The sequence below is a fragment of the Periplaneta americana genome, chromosome 5, assembly GCF_040183065.1.
Source record: "Periplaneta americana isolate PAMFEO1 chromosome 5, P.americana_PAMFEO1_priV1, whole genome shotgun sequence".
Lineage (NCBI taxonomy): Eukaryota > Metazoa > Arthropoda > Insecta > Blattodea > Blattidae > Periplaneta > Periplaneta americana.
Window position 1 is genome coordinate 5,204,602 of NC_091121.1, and position 14,475 is coordinate 5,219,076.

Genomic DNA, 14,475 nt, shown 5'->3' on the forward strand with positions numbered 1-14,475 from the left:
CGGTCATACGATAAAATTGCAGTTCTTCGTGGCAGAAATGCTCGTCAGTGTCATTCTGATCTACGAGAAGCATTGGGTGATAGTGGGTTGTCTCCTGTCAGAAACCTTTTGCAGCGGTGAGGATGGGAGATCTTGGAACATCCTCCCTACTCGCCTGATCTCAGCCCATGCGACTTTGATCTCATTCCGTAATTGAAGAAGCCGCCGCGTGGGAAGTTTGCAAACGGGGAAAACATCTTAACAGCGTTTCGACGAGAGGTGGTACACATAGACGAATAGCACACAGCCGATGGTATTCAACGCCAGTATCATCATTGGCAAAGATGTGTGGAAGCCTTGGGGTGTTAGCTGTGAGTAATGTACTTTGTTTCCTTTTGTGCGTAATAAAACAATGACTTATATTTACGCATCTTTCAATTTCCCTTACCTATTGTCTCATGTACCCGGATCTAATTTGGTACTAGCATTGCGAAGCACATTCCAGTGACTTTCAATCTCGTATGATGAATTTCTATTCCTGCAGATTTATTGGTTGATATGATATACAGTAGAACCCCGATTATCCGTCACCCTATTAACGGATTGGCGGATTATCCGACTGTCTATTTCTCGCTCTTTTTTTCTTCAGAAATAAATAACTAATATGGAGTACTGTTTTGTACAAGTAGGTTCTATATATGTTTTTGCTATAGAGTGTTATTACAAGCCTTTATCGTTACAAAACATTGTCTACTGTTCAAAGTGCCGTTCTATAATATAACTTGTAGGCCTATATAAAATGTCTTCCACGGATATTAACAGAAAACGTATTATGCTAAGTATCGAAAAAAAAATGGAACTAATTTGAATGGTTTGAGAATGAGAAACTGTGGCTCATCTCGCATCAGAATTTGAGATTGGAGTTACAACTGCGCTATTTAATAAAAAAAACAAGGATAAAGTGTAAAAAATTATGTAAATCTACAACATGAGACCTCCTTTAGACTATTTCTATCTTTCCTGAGACAGTCATTACAAAAGGCTTCTTTGCTCCTTAAAAACCCCTTAAATACAAGACCATGCAGGAAATAACATGGTACGGATTATCCGATTTTTTCGATCAACCGTTCAGTCCATCCTCTTCATTACCAGGGATAATAGACGTTCTACTGAATGTAGTTGCAATGAATTATGAAATTACCCTCGTATATTTAGTGATTTTAAAATGCAGACCAGTTTTATTTCAACGTCATAGTACATGGAAGTGAGTCCATGTTAATATGATAGAGCAAACTTTAACAATTATGTTAATAAGTTAGTGAGAGTCTGCTGATTGTAAAATGTGTCATAAAAGACAATACTGGTTTACAAGATACAAAGACTTCGTATCATATATGCATATATATAAGCACGCCTTTAGCTAGGCTGCATTCCAGGCAGGGCCCGAAGTCGTAACCATGGCAATGTGTGCTTTGATCGCCATCCTGGTTCTGTCCCTGAACGGGCGTGTTCTGGGGGACCAGAGCGAGGAAAATCTTAACTATACTTTCCCTGAAGGTTTTATGTTTGGGGCGGCTACATCTGCATATCAAATTGAAGGTGCCTGGAATGTTGACGGTGAGTACATAGAATTATGATTACCTATTGAACTAAGGTTTATTATATAATAAATAATATACCTGCTTTCTGATTGTTGCTTAGTTAACTGTCCACAGACATGTATAATCCTCATAAATGACACTAATAAAACATCACACATGAGGCAAATAAACGAGGAAATGATGGGCTAGGGTAGCCAGTTCCTTTCCCCCTCCATTGCATACATCGCTGACTAGCTGCATATTACACTAGTCAGACTTCAGATGTATACAAACAATTATTCTTCTTCTGACACATATCGTCAAGTGGGATATACTGCCTGATAATAGATGTACATATCAGCCAGAACCCAGAAGCTCAATCAGAGGTAAGCTTTCTGATTATCAAATAATATTTTTGTGTTCAGTTTATAATCGGAAAGTTGCAGATCAATTAATATTCTAGGGCGTGTCTCAAGTAGTAGGGTATATTTCCGACTCTTACAGTCAAGGTCGATGAAGGAAAGATTGAACAGACGAGGACAAACTTATTCATAGTCAACAAATCTGTTATTTTGTTGTACAGTACACTGCTCCATCGATTTAGTAGAATGCGTTTGAGTCTGAAGAAAGCAGAAAACAGTACAACGTGGTCTGCTGTGACGAGAATTCAAGCCCCTGCATACCGGTAAGGCATCATGTCACAAACACGTTCACGTCTGAGTATTTCTCACAAAATAAATACTATTCGATGTCTTGGAAAAGGCGCAAATATTGACGGTATTGCTGAAAATTTTAAGATAATATTTATTTACTTACTTACTCAATCAGTCATTTATTTATTTAGTTAGTTATCTAGTTACTTATTTACTGGTTTATTTATTTAGTTATTTACTTATTTATTTAGTTACCTATTGGTTTATTTATTTATTTAGTTAGTTATTTAGTTACTTATTTACTGGTTTATGTATTTAGTTATTTACTTATTTATTTAGTTACTAATTGGTTTATTTATTTACTTAGTTAGTTATTTAGTTACTTATTTACTGGTTTATGTATTTAGTTATTTACTTATTTATTTAGTTACTAATTGGTTTATTTATTTATTTAGTTAGTTATTTAGTTATTTATTTACTGGTTTGTGTGTTTAGTTATTTACTTATTTATTTAGTTACTAATTGGTTTATTTATTTATTTAGTTAGTTATTTAGTTACTTATTTACTGGTTTATGTATTTAGTTATTTACTTATTTATTTAGTTGCTAATTGGTTTATTTATTTAGTTAGTTATTTAGTTACTTATTTACTGGTTTATGTATTTAGTTATTTACTTATTTATTTAGTTACTAATTGGTTTATTTATTTATTTAGTTAGTTATTTAGTTACTTATTTACTGGTTTATGTATTTAGTTATTTACTTATTTATTTAGTTACTAATTGGTTTATTTATTTAGTTAGTTATTTAGTTACTTATTTACTGGTTTATGTATTTAGTTGTTTACTTATTTATTTAGTTGCTAATTGGTTTATTTATTTAGTTAGTTATTTAGTTACTTATTTACTGGTTTATGTATTTAGTTATTTACTTATTTATTTAGTTACTAATTGGTTTATTTATTTATTTAGTTAGTTATTTAGTTATTTATTTACTGGTTTGTGTGTTTAGTTATTTACTTATTTATTTAGTTACTAATTGGTTTATTTATTTATTTAGTTAGTTATTTAGTTACTTATTTACTGGTTTATGTATTTAGTTATTTACTTATTTATTTAGTTGCTAATTGGTTTATTTATTTAGTTAGTTATTTAGTTACTTATTTACTGGTTTATGTATTTAGTTATTTACTTATTTATTTAGTTACTAATTGGTTTATTTATTTATTTAGTTAGTTATTTAGTTACTTATTTACTGGTTTATGTATTTAGTTATTTACTTATTTATTTAGTTACTAATTGGTTTATTTATTTATTTAGTTAGTTATTTAGTTACTTATTTACTGGTTTATGTATTTAGTTGTTTACTTATTTATTTAGTTGCTAATTGGTTTATTTATTTAGTTAGTTATTTAGTTACTTATTTACTGGTTTATGTATTTAGTTATTTACTTATTTATTTAGTTACTAATTGGTTTATTTATTTATTTAGTTAGTTATTTAGTTACTTATTTATTCGTTTATTTATTTAGTTATTTACTTATTTATTTAGTTACTAATTGGTTTATTTATTTATTTAGTTAGTTATTTAGTTACTTATTCACTGGTTTATTTATTTAGTTACTTAGTCACTTATTTACTGTGATTTTTTTTCGAATGTTCTTTAAATGGTCCCACATTGTTGCTTGGAACCCGGGAACTTTCTAGTCGATATCTTTGACTTAATAATTGTCTATTTATTATTTCATTGTCAAAATTTTTAAAGTCAGATAGATGTTATAAAATTTTGTTCCTATTGCGATCTTCGATTTGACTGAATCTCTCTTTTCGAAGGCTATTACTTTCGTTTTCACTTAAATTTTAAAATTTTAAGATTAACGTAAATTATTTAAATGTAAAGTCAACCATAACTGATGGCGCGACTCTTGCTTATGAAAAAGCTTTTATTGCACTACTTCTTTACACTAAATTCTTTTCTCTGGCACTTGTTCTAGCTACTTACAACGACATACAACGAAACAGAACGAATGTTATCACTTCAACTAGTGGTTCGCTTCTGATCCTGGTCGCTCGTCCTCTGATCCTCCTTTCTGTAACTTTCAAAATATATGTGCGCCATCAATTATTTCGAAGACTGTAGTAGATGGACTTTTGTTGTATTATTTCCATTCATAGAATTATTATTTGGTCATACAAAAACAGAACAGCATTACATAGGTATCATCAGATAATTTAAACCCAGGTCCACTGAAATTTTCCATTTCTTAAGTTATAAATCCTTATTACATATCTATTTAATCATAGCCTCAATTGCATCGTGTGAAATAAAATAATTCCTCGAACTTCATTTTAGAAAATAGTCGTCTTTAAATTCTTCTATTTACCTTTTTACAGGATTGTTTAGATTATTCCAGATATTTAACATGTGCTAAAGTTTACTATTATAATTTATCTTCTCAGGGGTCTGTTTGTATAATTTACAAGATTATCAATATATTTACATTAACTGTCTATTATCAGGTGCTTTCACTTTTCTTGTCGTAGTTTCATATTCCTATCTAGGCCTTCTTCCTTCTTTTCTTTTCCAGATGATAAGTTAACAGTCTGGGTTCAATATTTTATTTTACTAATGATGTCAATTTTTTCATTCAATTATTGTTGCCCATTACATACTAGGTTCAGCATGGTTTGAATAACTCACTAATGAACATCATCCTTACCTTCAGAATCATGCTTTTTTACTTTGTTACTGTACATTTACTGTACATGATCAACGTTTCTTTCAATCACGTCGCAGTGCTTCGGTTTTCTTTTGTCCTCGTTGAACGTTTTGCTACATATTTGTAATTCCATTCATCCTAAGCTAGTATACATAATAATATCAGCGCTAACTCTCTATTGTAGACAATTTGGTGGTTATTTCTTGTTCTATTCTCTTGTACATTTTTAATTTAATATTATAAATATAAATTATTGTAATTTCCCACATGTAACACCTTCCACATAAGTCAAATATTTAGGAATTATTATAGATCAGCATTCACGTTGGGATAAACAAATTGATTTTATGTGTACAAGTATAAGAAAGACAATTTATAAATTCATAATACTTCGAAATTTTATCACTAAGGAGGCATTGAGAATAATATTTTTAGCTTTACTACAATCATTAATACAATATGGTATAATAAATTGGGGTGGAGTAGCATCATCTGTATTTAATCCATTAATTTGATTATACAGAAGATTAATAAAAATTTGTCTGACCAAAAATATGGATTACCCAACAAATTTAATTTCTACAGATTTTCATGTATTGCCTATTGAAGAAATTTATAAATATAGTTTACTAACTTTCTACCACAGAAAACAAATAAAACATAAATCTAATCGACATGAATATCGTACTCGAAGACAAAAGTCTACTTTCCCATTAATTGAGCCTAAATGTCATACAAGTGCAGCTCTTAAACATGGTGCTAGTTTCGGCCCAAGACTTTATAATAAAATTACAAACCATTTTCCAAATTTGAAATATTTTAAAATCGAAGCTTTTAAAATTGATAAAATTATTCATGATATATAATATTAACAAATGTGTGTATTTTTTACCTTTCATTTCTGTCGACTATATTCATGTTTTTATTGAATGTCACTGGCTTCTGTCGGATTGTAAATTTATATTAAATGTGTATTTTTCTCTCTTTTTCTCTTTCTTCTTTCTTCTTGCTCTTGTGTTGTAATTATTGGTTTGAATTAAGTTACTTACTGAATTTAGTTAACTTCCCTTGTAAATTTTATGTTACATTATTGACTAAGACCACACCGTACACGAGCCTGGCTCTTACAGCAGTGGCTAGAAACATTTTTGTTTTATAATTTTCATTTGTACTCACTAGCTAGCTAGTTAAATAAATAAAATAAATAAATTAATTAATTAAATAAGTGAAATAAAGGGCAAGTATTGTGGTTATGTAAAACATTTATTTGGTAATATGAGTTTGTAGTAAACCTAACAGAGGAAAAGTAGTTTGGGCACGCCCAGGTTTCTTCTACAATATTGAATAGATTTTCTTCACATTCTGTATCTGCAAATCAGTTGAAACGTGAGTCATTGACATAAAATTCATAATTTTTATTTTAACTCGAAAAGGAAGAAAAAAACATGGGAAGTTGTATTAAACTTTTTTGTTTGAAATGTCTCAAAGAATAACCCCCTGAAATTAATAACTACTTACGGTTCACTCTGTATATGCCGATAATCTATCACATCCATGTGCACTTCAGTCGCTCCCAAATTTTATATGGATCTATCTTATTTCTGTAACCATATCTGAAAACTAGTTTATGATGGAGAGTTGAATTACGAAGGTTCGAATTATATAATGGCGACAAAATTATAATAAAATTTAATTGGTAATAAATAAATAATACAATTATATCTTATGAAAATAGTAATAACCTAATAATAATAATAATAATAATAATAATAATAATAATAATAATAATAATAATAGTAATAATAATAATAAAATTCAAAGACGTTATACCAGAAATATCTATAAAATCCAAAGTTCTTTCCTTTTTGGAGGCGGGACATTTGGGCAAGACTTCTATTTGCAACCCCCCCTACTACTGTACCGATTTTTGACTCCATTCCAAAAATACAAATCCCTGTAAAATCGTAAGCACCTATAATCTTAATTAAAACCAGTGGACAACTACCCGAAGTACGAATTTAAACTACAGCTTTTTAAGTATTTTCCGAAAGAAACTCAAAACAACTACCATAGTTAGAAATGGATACTGAATCCATTGCGATCAACTGGCTGAAATTAAACAAAACCTGTGAAGTAAAAACTCACTTAAATATGTACCTACAGATAGAATGTTGAAACTGGACCCTTTTTTTCGCAGAGGTGACCAGTTTTCCTTCAAAAGAATATCTCGAATTTGCGAAAGGAGCTCTGAAATTTTTGATAACATTTTCAAGCCTGTATTTGTGAAAATTAAGTTGCTCTTCTACGATTTCTTTGAAAACAAGAGAGAGAGAGAGAGAGAGAGAGAGAGAGAGAGAGAGAGAAATCTCAAATTTGAAAATGATGTCACTGTGTGTATCGAATACACAGTCCAGATTTGGGAGGCAACGTTCTGAAAAAATTCACTCTTATCACACGAATAATTGTTTACTTTATAAATGCAAAAATATATATATATTTTTTAATTTTTATGCTCAACGTTATCATTTAAGTTACTAAATGCAAAATAAATGTACCTTAATAACGTGTTTATGTTCTCATCATCATCTTGTGACCCTCCCATCCCTCAGCTCTTTATGCGGCCCCCACTTTGAGAACCACAGCTTCAGAACTAGTCTACTGAGGATCATGAAGGAATTTATTATAATCATACCTATTATCATTTGTTAATGAAACGAAATTAACTGAAATTACTCCTACTTTTACAGGTAAAGGTCCCAGCGTGTGGGATACTGTGAGCCACAACTTTCCAGGCTACATAATTGATAACTCCACCGGCGATGAGGCGGCCTTGTCATATTATCTCTACAAGGAAGACACCAAAGCTTTGAAAGACATGGGTGTAATGTACATTTATTTATTTTATTTATTTATTATTGCTAGCCCGTTTGAAATGAATACAAAATAATAAATACAATGAAAGATAAACTAGCCCACTGCTAAATGAGTAAGACTCGTGCTCAGGAGGGGATTCCAATACAAACAAAAATAAAATTAAAATCGAGAGTGAATACAGATTAAATTGTGTTTAATATGTTTAAAGCCAAACTATAAATCCAAAACATTTTTTTTTATTTTTTTTATTAATTTGGAGAGGATTCGTGGTTGAAATATTATTGGAATAAAATTTGTTTAATAATCTGGGACCTTGACTCATGCTATGATAAAAAGCTGCATTGTTTTATATTTTGGTTCACACAAAGGCAGAGAATTCATATTTTTAGTTCTATATTTATGTATATGCCTTTCAAAGTTATTAAAAAATCTATGAAAATATTTTAATAAAATAAAATAAGACATTTGTTTAATGTTGAAATCTTTGAAATGTTTAAACAACAATTCAGTTGAGTAACCTTTCTGCTTTTTTAAACAAATTTTAATACTTTTTTCTGTAGTAAAATTAACTGATAAAAGTTGGATTTATAAGTTCCACCCCAACCTATAATACCATACATAAATATAGATTGAAATAATGCTAAATAAATTACACGTAAACAGTTAATTGACAAAATATTTCTTAGAATAACAAAGTGACACAATGTTTTACGTAATTTATTACAAATATAATGAATATGATTATTCCATTTTAAATGATTATCAATAATTATACCTAAGTATTTAACCTCATTAACTTCATTAATAACTGAACAATTGCAATTTATATCGGAACAATCAGAATTATGCATTTTAATTTGTATTATAGATGAAATTGGTTTATTACCTTTATTATTTAAAGAAAATGGGACAGCTATTGTTTTATCTTTATTAATTTCAAGTGAATTTAAATCGAACCATTTTTTATTAATTTTAAGCCGCAATTTGCATTATAATAAGCGTCAGTCCAAGTTTTTCCACTAAAAAGTACAACAGTATCATCAGCATACGAATATAAATCACCTTCATATTCTTTAAGGTTCATCATTAATAGGTCATTAATATAATATTAAAAATAAAATCGGTCCAAGGACTGTTCCTTGCGGAACACCTAATTTAATTTTAATAAATTCACTTAAAACATTATCAATTTTAGTAGCTTGAACTCTATCATTTAAATAGGATATTTAAATAAGAAAATATAAACATTTACATAGAGATAAAAAATTTTGCAGGAGAAAAAGTTCGTCCAAAGGGCTGGACTCTGGAAGAGTACCCAAAACGCTCATTGCATTTCCGCGTTGAATACTTAAGCGTTGACGCAAATAAGTAGTGCAACGGCGATCACCAGTACTGGAGATCAAAATTTGGCCGATTTGAGATACCAAAACTTTAGCGTCATGACTGCAAGGACCGAAGGTCTCCACAGCAAAGGGGGCAAAGATATAATTGTCTAAAAGATGAGCATATCTATTGACTTTCTTCTTCACGGCTAAGTCAGCAGCAGATGCTACGCGTCTGGAGGTATTCGGTAAGTGAGATGGAGCTAGAGTGTCAACGCAAGTGGAGTCCCAAATTAAAGATTTTCCTCTAGACCATGGAATTAAGGTGAGACCATCGGGTCGTTTACCATCTCCGCGACTAATACCTGGTGGTTCCAAAAGAGACGGGATGCCACAAGAAGTCAGAGATCTTTTAATGATATCATTGAGTGATGTATGTCTGGGAATGCGACCCTTGCTCCTCGCACAGCTGAGTGCATGATGACCGTAAATATCAGCAATTCCCCCGCAAATACATTGGTGTGGCTGGCAGAGTTTACAACCAAGGCGTAAAGCCATTGCGATTTTAAAGGATGTACTATCTATTAGGGTGCCGATGTGAGGAGAAGGTAATCTTTAAATAAGACATTAATATTAATGTTAAAAGTAGCTCCGAATGTAATATTTTATCTTAAAATTAAGGCTTCTCTACGGCGTTCAGTAATTTTTATGTCAAGCCGACCATTCTGCATAATATTTCAACTGATTTGTGCTGCTGGTATTTGGGATATAGAATTTTAATGTATACTTTCTTCTGCTCTCGAGCAGTTTTTAAGGCGTACGTTATTTTAATTACAAATAGTTTGAATTTATTTTTAAGGAACTATACGTAAAATGAGTTGTATTTAAATCTTAAATTTTTGCTTGGCATACAGAATATCAATATAGCCATCCTATTGCTCTTCGCAGTACAGTATTAGGTCTACAATTAGAGCAGCTGTTGCTACTTTGCGTACAATATTTTAATAAGCATGTTACTTAAATTTAATTAGAGATTCTTATGCGGTGTAGAATATTATATGTCTAAATTTTAACTATTATTAGTAGACAACGAATTTTTTGGTGAAATAAAATGGTGATTCAGTGTCAAATCTGCTCCTATCTCCGTTGGTATTTCATGATATAAATGATCAACTTGGTGTTCGTGAAACAAATCGTCAGTTAAATATATTATATATTCTGTTTGATATAAAACTTTTCTTCGCTTACACCTATCACATATCATGATAACAGCATCATCAAAATATAAATTAAGCTCCAGCCGAATACAGGAATCGATTGTATTCCACAGCTTTAGATAATTATAGTAAAAATAAGTGCACAAAATATCCATAAAGAGAACACAGAAATTTACAGTATCCAAGCGATTGACAAATCAGCTGAAAGAAAAATCACAAACATGTTTTAAAAATAATGATTAAAATGTTATTGCATATTTCGTAGTCATTGCGATAGAGGGTGGAGGTTAAACAAAGAATTAAATAAAAAGAAAGATCTGAATTTCTAAAAAATTAAAGAAAATCTAGATGTTCAGGGGATAAAAACCAACTATATCCAGCATATTTCTCTGTTTTTATGCCTTGTGTGTATACTTTATATAATATGTGTATGTTTTATGTGTTGAATATGCATTTGTAAGAAAGCATGAGAACTAATCGACAAATTTTATTCCCAACACAAACAAGAAATTCAATTGAATGATTACAAAATTTACCCCCTGCAGAGCACAGTTATTCAGAATTACCAACAATCACTAGTTAATTTATTAATACTATTCTAATATGGCAGATAAGTGCAATGTCTATTTCATGTCATATATATGTGTTTTATGTCAAATACGACCTTAAAAGTAATATGTATAGTCTATTTCTATGACATTCTTACGTTTCTTTCTGTAACAAGTCTGTGTGTGTTATGTCCTGGGAAAGTATTTCATGTAGTACGTGTCTGTATCACATATTATGTATTTATTTCTATGTATTTTGTCTATTTTGTCTCATATCTACATATTTGTATGTAATGTAACTATGATTTTTATTGTGGCATATACATTTAATGTAATATGTGTTTTATGTCAGACAATATTATGTATTTGTATATGACTATAATATACATGATGTAATTACAATCCTAGTATACCTTCGGATAAAATAGGGTTCAATAAACATGGAAATTCAATAATAATAATAATAATAATAATAATAATAATAATAATAATAGTAATAATAAACCAATATCTTTTATTTTATAATACTGTATACATCAGTGTTAGATTTTTCGATACATGGGTTGTAACGAAATATTTGTTTCCAAATATTGCAGATGAATCACTATCGATTCTCCATAGCCTGGACTCGAATCATGCCGACAGGACTTCCCAACAACATAAACAAAGAAGGAATCGATCACTATAACAAAGTCATTAACAACTTACTAGAAAATGGGATTACGCCAATGGTAACGACCACAGTAAATAGCAGTAAGAAACTTTTAAGATAGGCTAGCTACAAATTTCTTATTTCAGGTTAATTTCATTAAGGAGTGGGATGCTAATATAATTTCAATTATTAAAGTAAACTGTGAGCTGATAAAAATTTGTTACTGTGTTTTCAGTAACTTTTTATTATTCCGATTTATTTTATACTTAATTTGTTCTACATAATTAGCTATTCAACATTACTGATTCAAAAAGAAATGCTCATAATGTGTTCGTTATACACATATTACTAATCAATCCATACCACAAATGGGAAACGATGTCGAGACTCTTCGAAAACTAATTAAATTCATAGCGAAATATTGATTTCCAAGATAAAGAAAGTTGTTTATAAACTTCAAACATTCCTAAATATTGAATTCTAATGACAATAGTAAAAGAGTCGAAAGAGAGACGTGTAGTAGCCTACAACGCATGCGTGTTTCTAATTTGTAAGGGGTTACAAGGATAATTTAATAGTTACTTAACATTATAGGAAATATAGGCCTACTGAAAAGGTAGTCAGAGAAAATGTTTTACGTCGTAACTAACAAAAGGAAGCAACATTGCATATTACGATGAAAAAAATATATACTGATGCAACAAGACTATAAAGCTACGTTTTCCTCGGTGTGGCTATTGTGATGATCGTTCAACGATGATCGTTGAGCACTATTTCTTTCTATTTCCTATGGAGTTGTTTTGCTTCGAGCGATTGCCGCTAGAGTCGTTAACGACGATCGTACGTCTTGAATAGACGTTCAGGAAAAGGTTGAATATAATCATCAGTCGCTAACATTTATTGTGAGAAAGACGTGTATCATGGCTCCTTCGTTTTCTGACGCGGGTGATGGAATTCATCTCGAGGAAGTGGCGAATCATCCCTCACTGTGGCAGCTGTCACATGCGTCCTACAAGGATCAAAGGGCCAAGGACAATATATGGGCTGAGTTTGTCAATAAAGTTGGAATATCAAGTTAGGCCTATTAATTAAGTTATTAAAAAATTTTATACACTCTCTCTTCATTTATGAGCTCAAGCAGACGGTGTTTTTTTGGCTGTTTTCATCCCTTACGTATGGAGAAGTATTTCGTCGTCTTCCATCTCCTCAATCAAAAGGCATTTAAGTACTCTTTTACGTCTACTCATTAAAATCATTCTGTTAAACAAAATCTTCCTCTAGAACGATGCGATTGCAAATGAAAACGCGTGACTAGTGAAAAATCAACAAATCGTAGACGCTCCGAGCAAAATGCTAACCAACGATTGTCGTTCAACGTTTTATCGTTCAATAATAATCGTTGAACGATCATCGCGATAGTCGCACCGAGGAAAACGTATCTTTATCTTGGTGATTATGGCACGAATGAATGTTTAAGAAAGAATCTAATCAGTCGTACTGCACTAGTTTTCAAGAGTTACACATTCAAGTTCATACATGAGTTGGATACATCATTTCACGTAATTCAAATAGCAACGGTAACCTAACCACACGCTAATCCCTTATTCATCTGTCGTAAAAAATCCCGGCTTCTTTTTTGATAATAATCTAAGTTGGAATTTTCAAGTTAAAGAAACGATAAAAAAAAATTTGTTCCTCCATTCACTGTATGAGTCGCTTGAGAAACTTCTTGCCCCAGCAACTAAAACTTACCCTAGTACAAACCCTAGTAATGCCGCACTTCGATTATTGTGACGTTTTGTTAAGTGACCTAAGTTCTGAACTGTCAGTCAAGTTACAGCGAGTTCGGAATATGTGCGTCAGATACGTGTGCAACATCCGACGATATGATCACATATCACCGTCCTTCGCAAGTCTTTCGTGGCTCCGACTTAAAGAACGCAGAACTTTACACTCTTTGTCTTTACTCTTTCGAATTCTGCACACCTCAACACCAAATTACCTTTCGTCTCGTTTCTCTTATCTATACTCTAACCACGACGTAAATACCAGATCACTTATCTGTGGCATGTTAAGTATACCTCTTCATAGAACATCCTGTTATTCATCATCTTTTACAGTATCCACCTCGCGACAATGGAATTCCTTGTCACAAAGTATTAGGGGCTGCAAGACAATAAACACCTTTAAAAACAGCTTACAAGATAACATTATTAGAATTTCACTCCAATCATATTAATTTAAACTATCACTGATTACATTGTTACTAATTTCTTCAGACATGCATCCTGATAGTGCTGTATTTTCAAAATTGTCTCATAATAAACTCTTTCTATTATCTAATATTATTTGAAATATATTAAAATTCTATGTAGGCTATTTTAGCTTAATTCTGCTACATAGTTTATTTCAGTGTTTAATTAATAGTTCATAGTATTTTGTTGTTTAATTCGTAAATAACTCTTGCATACATGTGACTCTCATCTAAATCAAATTGTTGAATTCTTTGTAAGTTCATGCATATGTATGTATATTTTTTGTTGGTTGAGTGGAAGAGAAGGCCTTACGGCCTTAACTCTGCCAGCTAAAATAAATTATTATTATTATTATTATTATTATTATTATTATTATTATTATTATTATTATTATTATTTCACATCTCAAGAAGTAATTTCCCTTCTTTTTCAGATAACTCTCTTCCATTGGGATACTCCGCAATATCTTCAGGATCTGGGAGGATGGGCCAACGAGTTCATAGTCAAAGCTTTCGTCGAATATGCTCGTGTGGTCTTTAAAAACTTTGGTGACAGAGTAAGTAATACGGCGTCCACCAATGTGGAGTAATGGTTAGCACGTATGACCGTGGAACGAGCGGGTATAGGTTCAAATCCTGGTTGAAACAAGTTACCTAGTTGGAGTTTTTTTTTCGGG

The 14,475-nt window shown here is 31.1% G+C and overlaps 1 protein-coding gene across 1 annotated transcript in view; it reads left to right on the forward strand.

Annotated features, from left to right (window-relative positions):
* Nucleotides 1–1,426: 1,426 nt before the first annotated feature.
* The window catches only part of LOC138699430 (myrosinase 1-like), a 36,520-nt gene continuing 23,471 nt past the window's right edge, over nt 1,427–14,475 (forward strand). The window contains exons 1-4 of the mRNA XM_069825291.1: nt 1,427–1,596; nt 7,679–7,812; nt 11,489–11,623; nt 14,233–14,355. Coding sequence (XP_069681392.1) covers nt 1,437–1,596; nt 7,679–7,812; nt 11,489–11,623; nt 14,233–14,355 — 552 coding nt within the window. The 5' untranslated portion in view covers nt 1,427–1,436. The remainder of the gene's footprint in view (nt 1,597–7,678; nt 7,813–11,488; nt 11,624–14,232; nt 14,356–14,475) is intronic.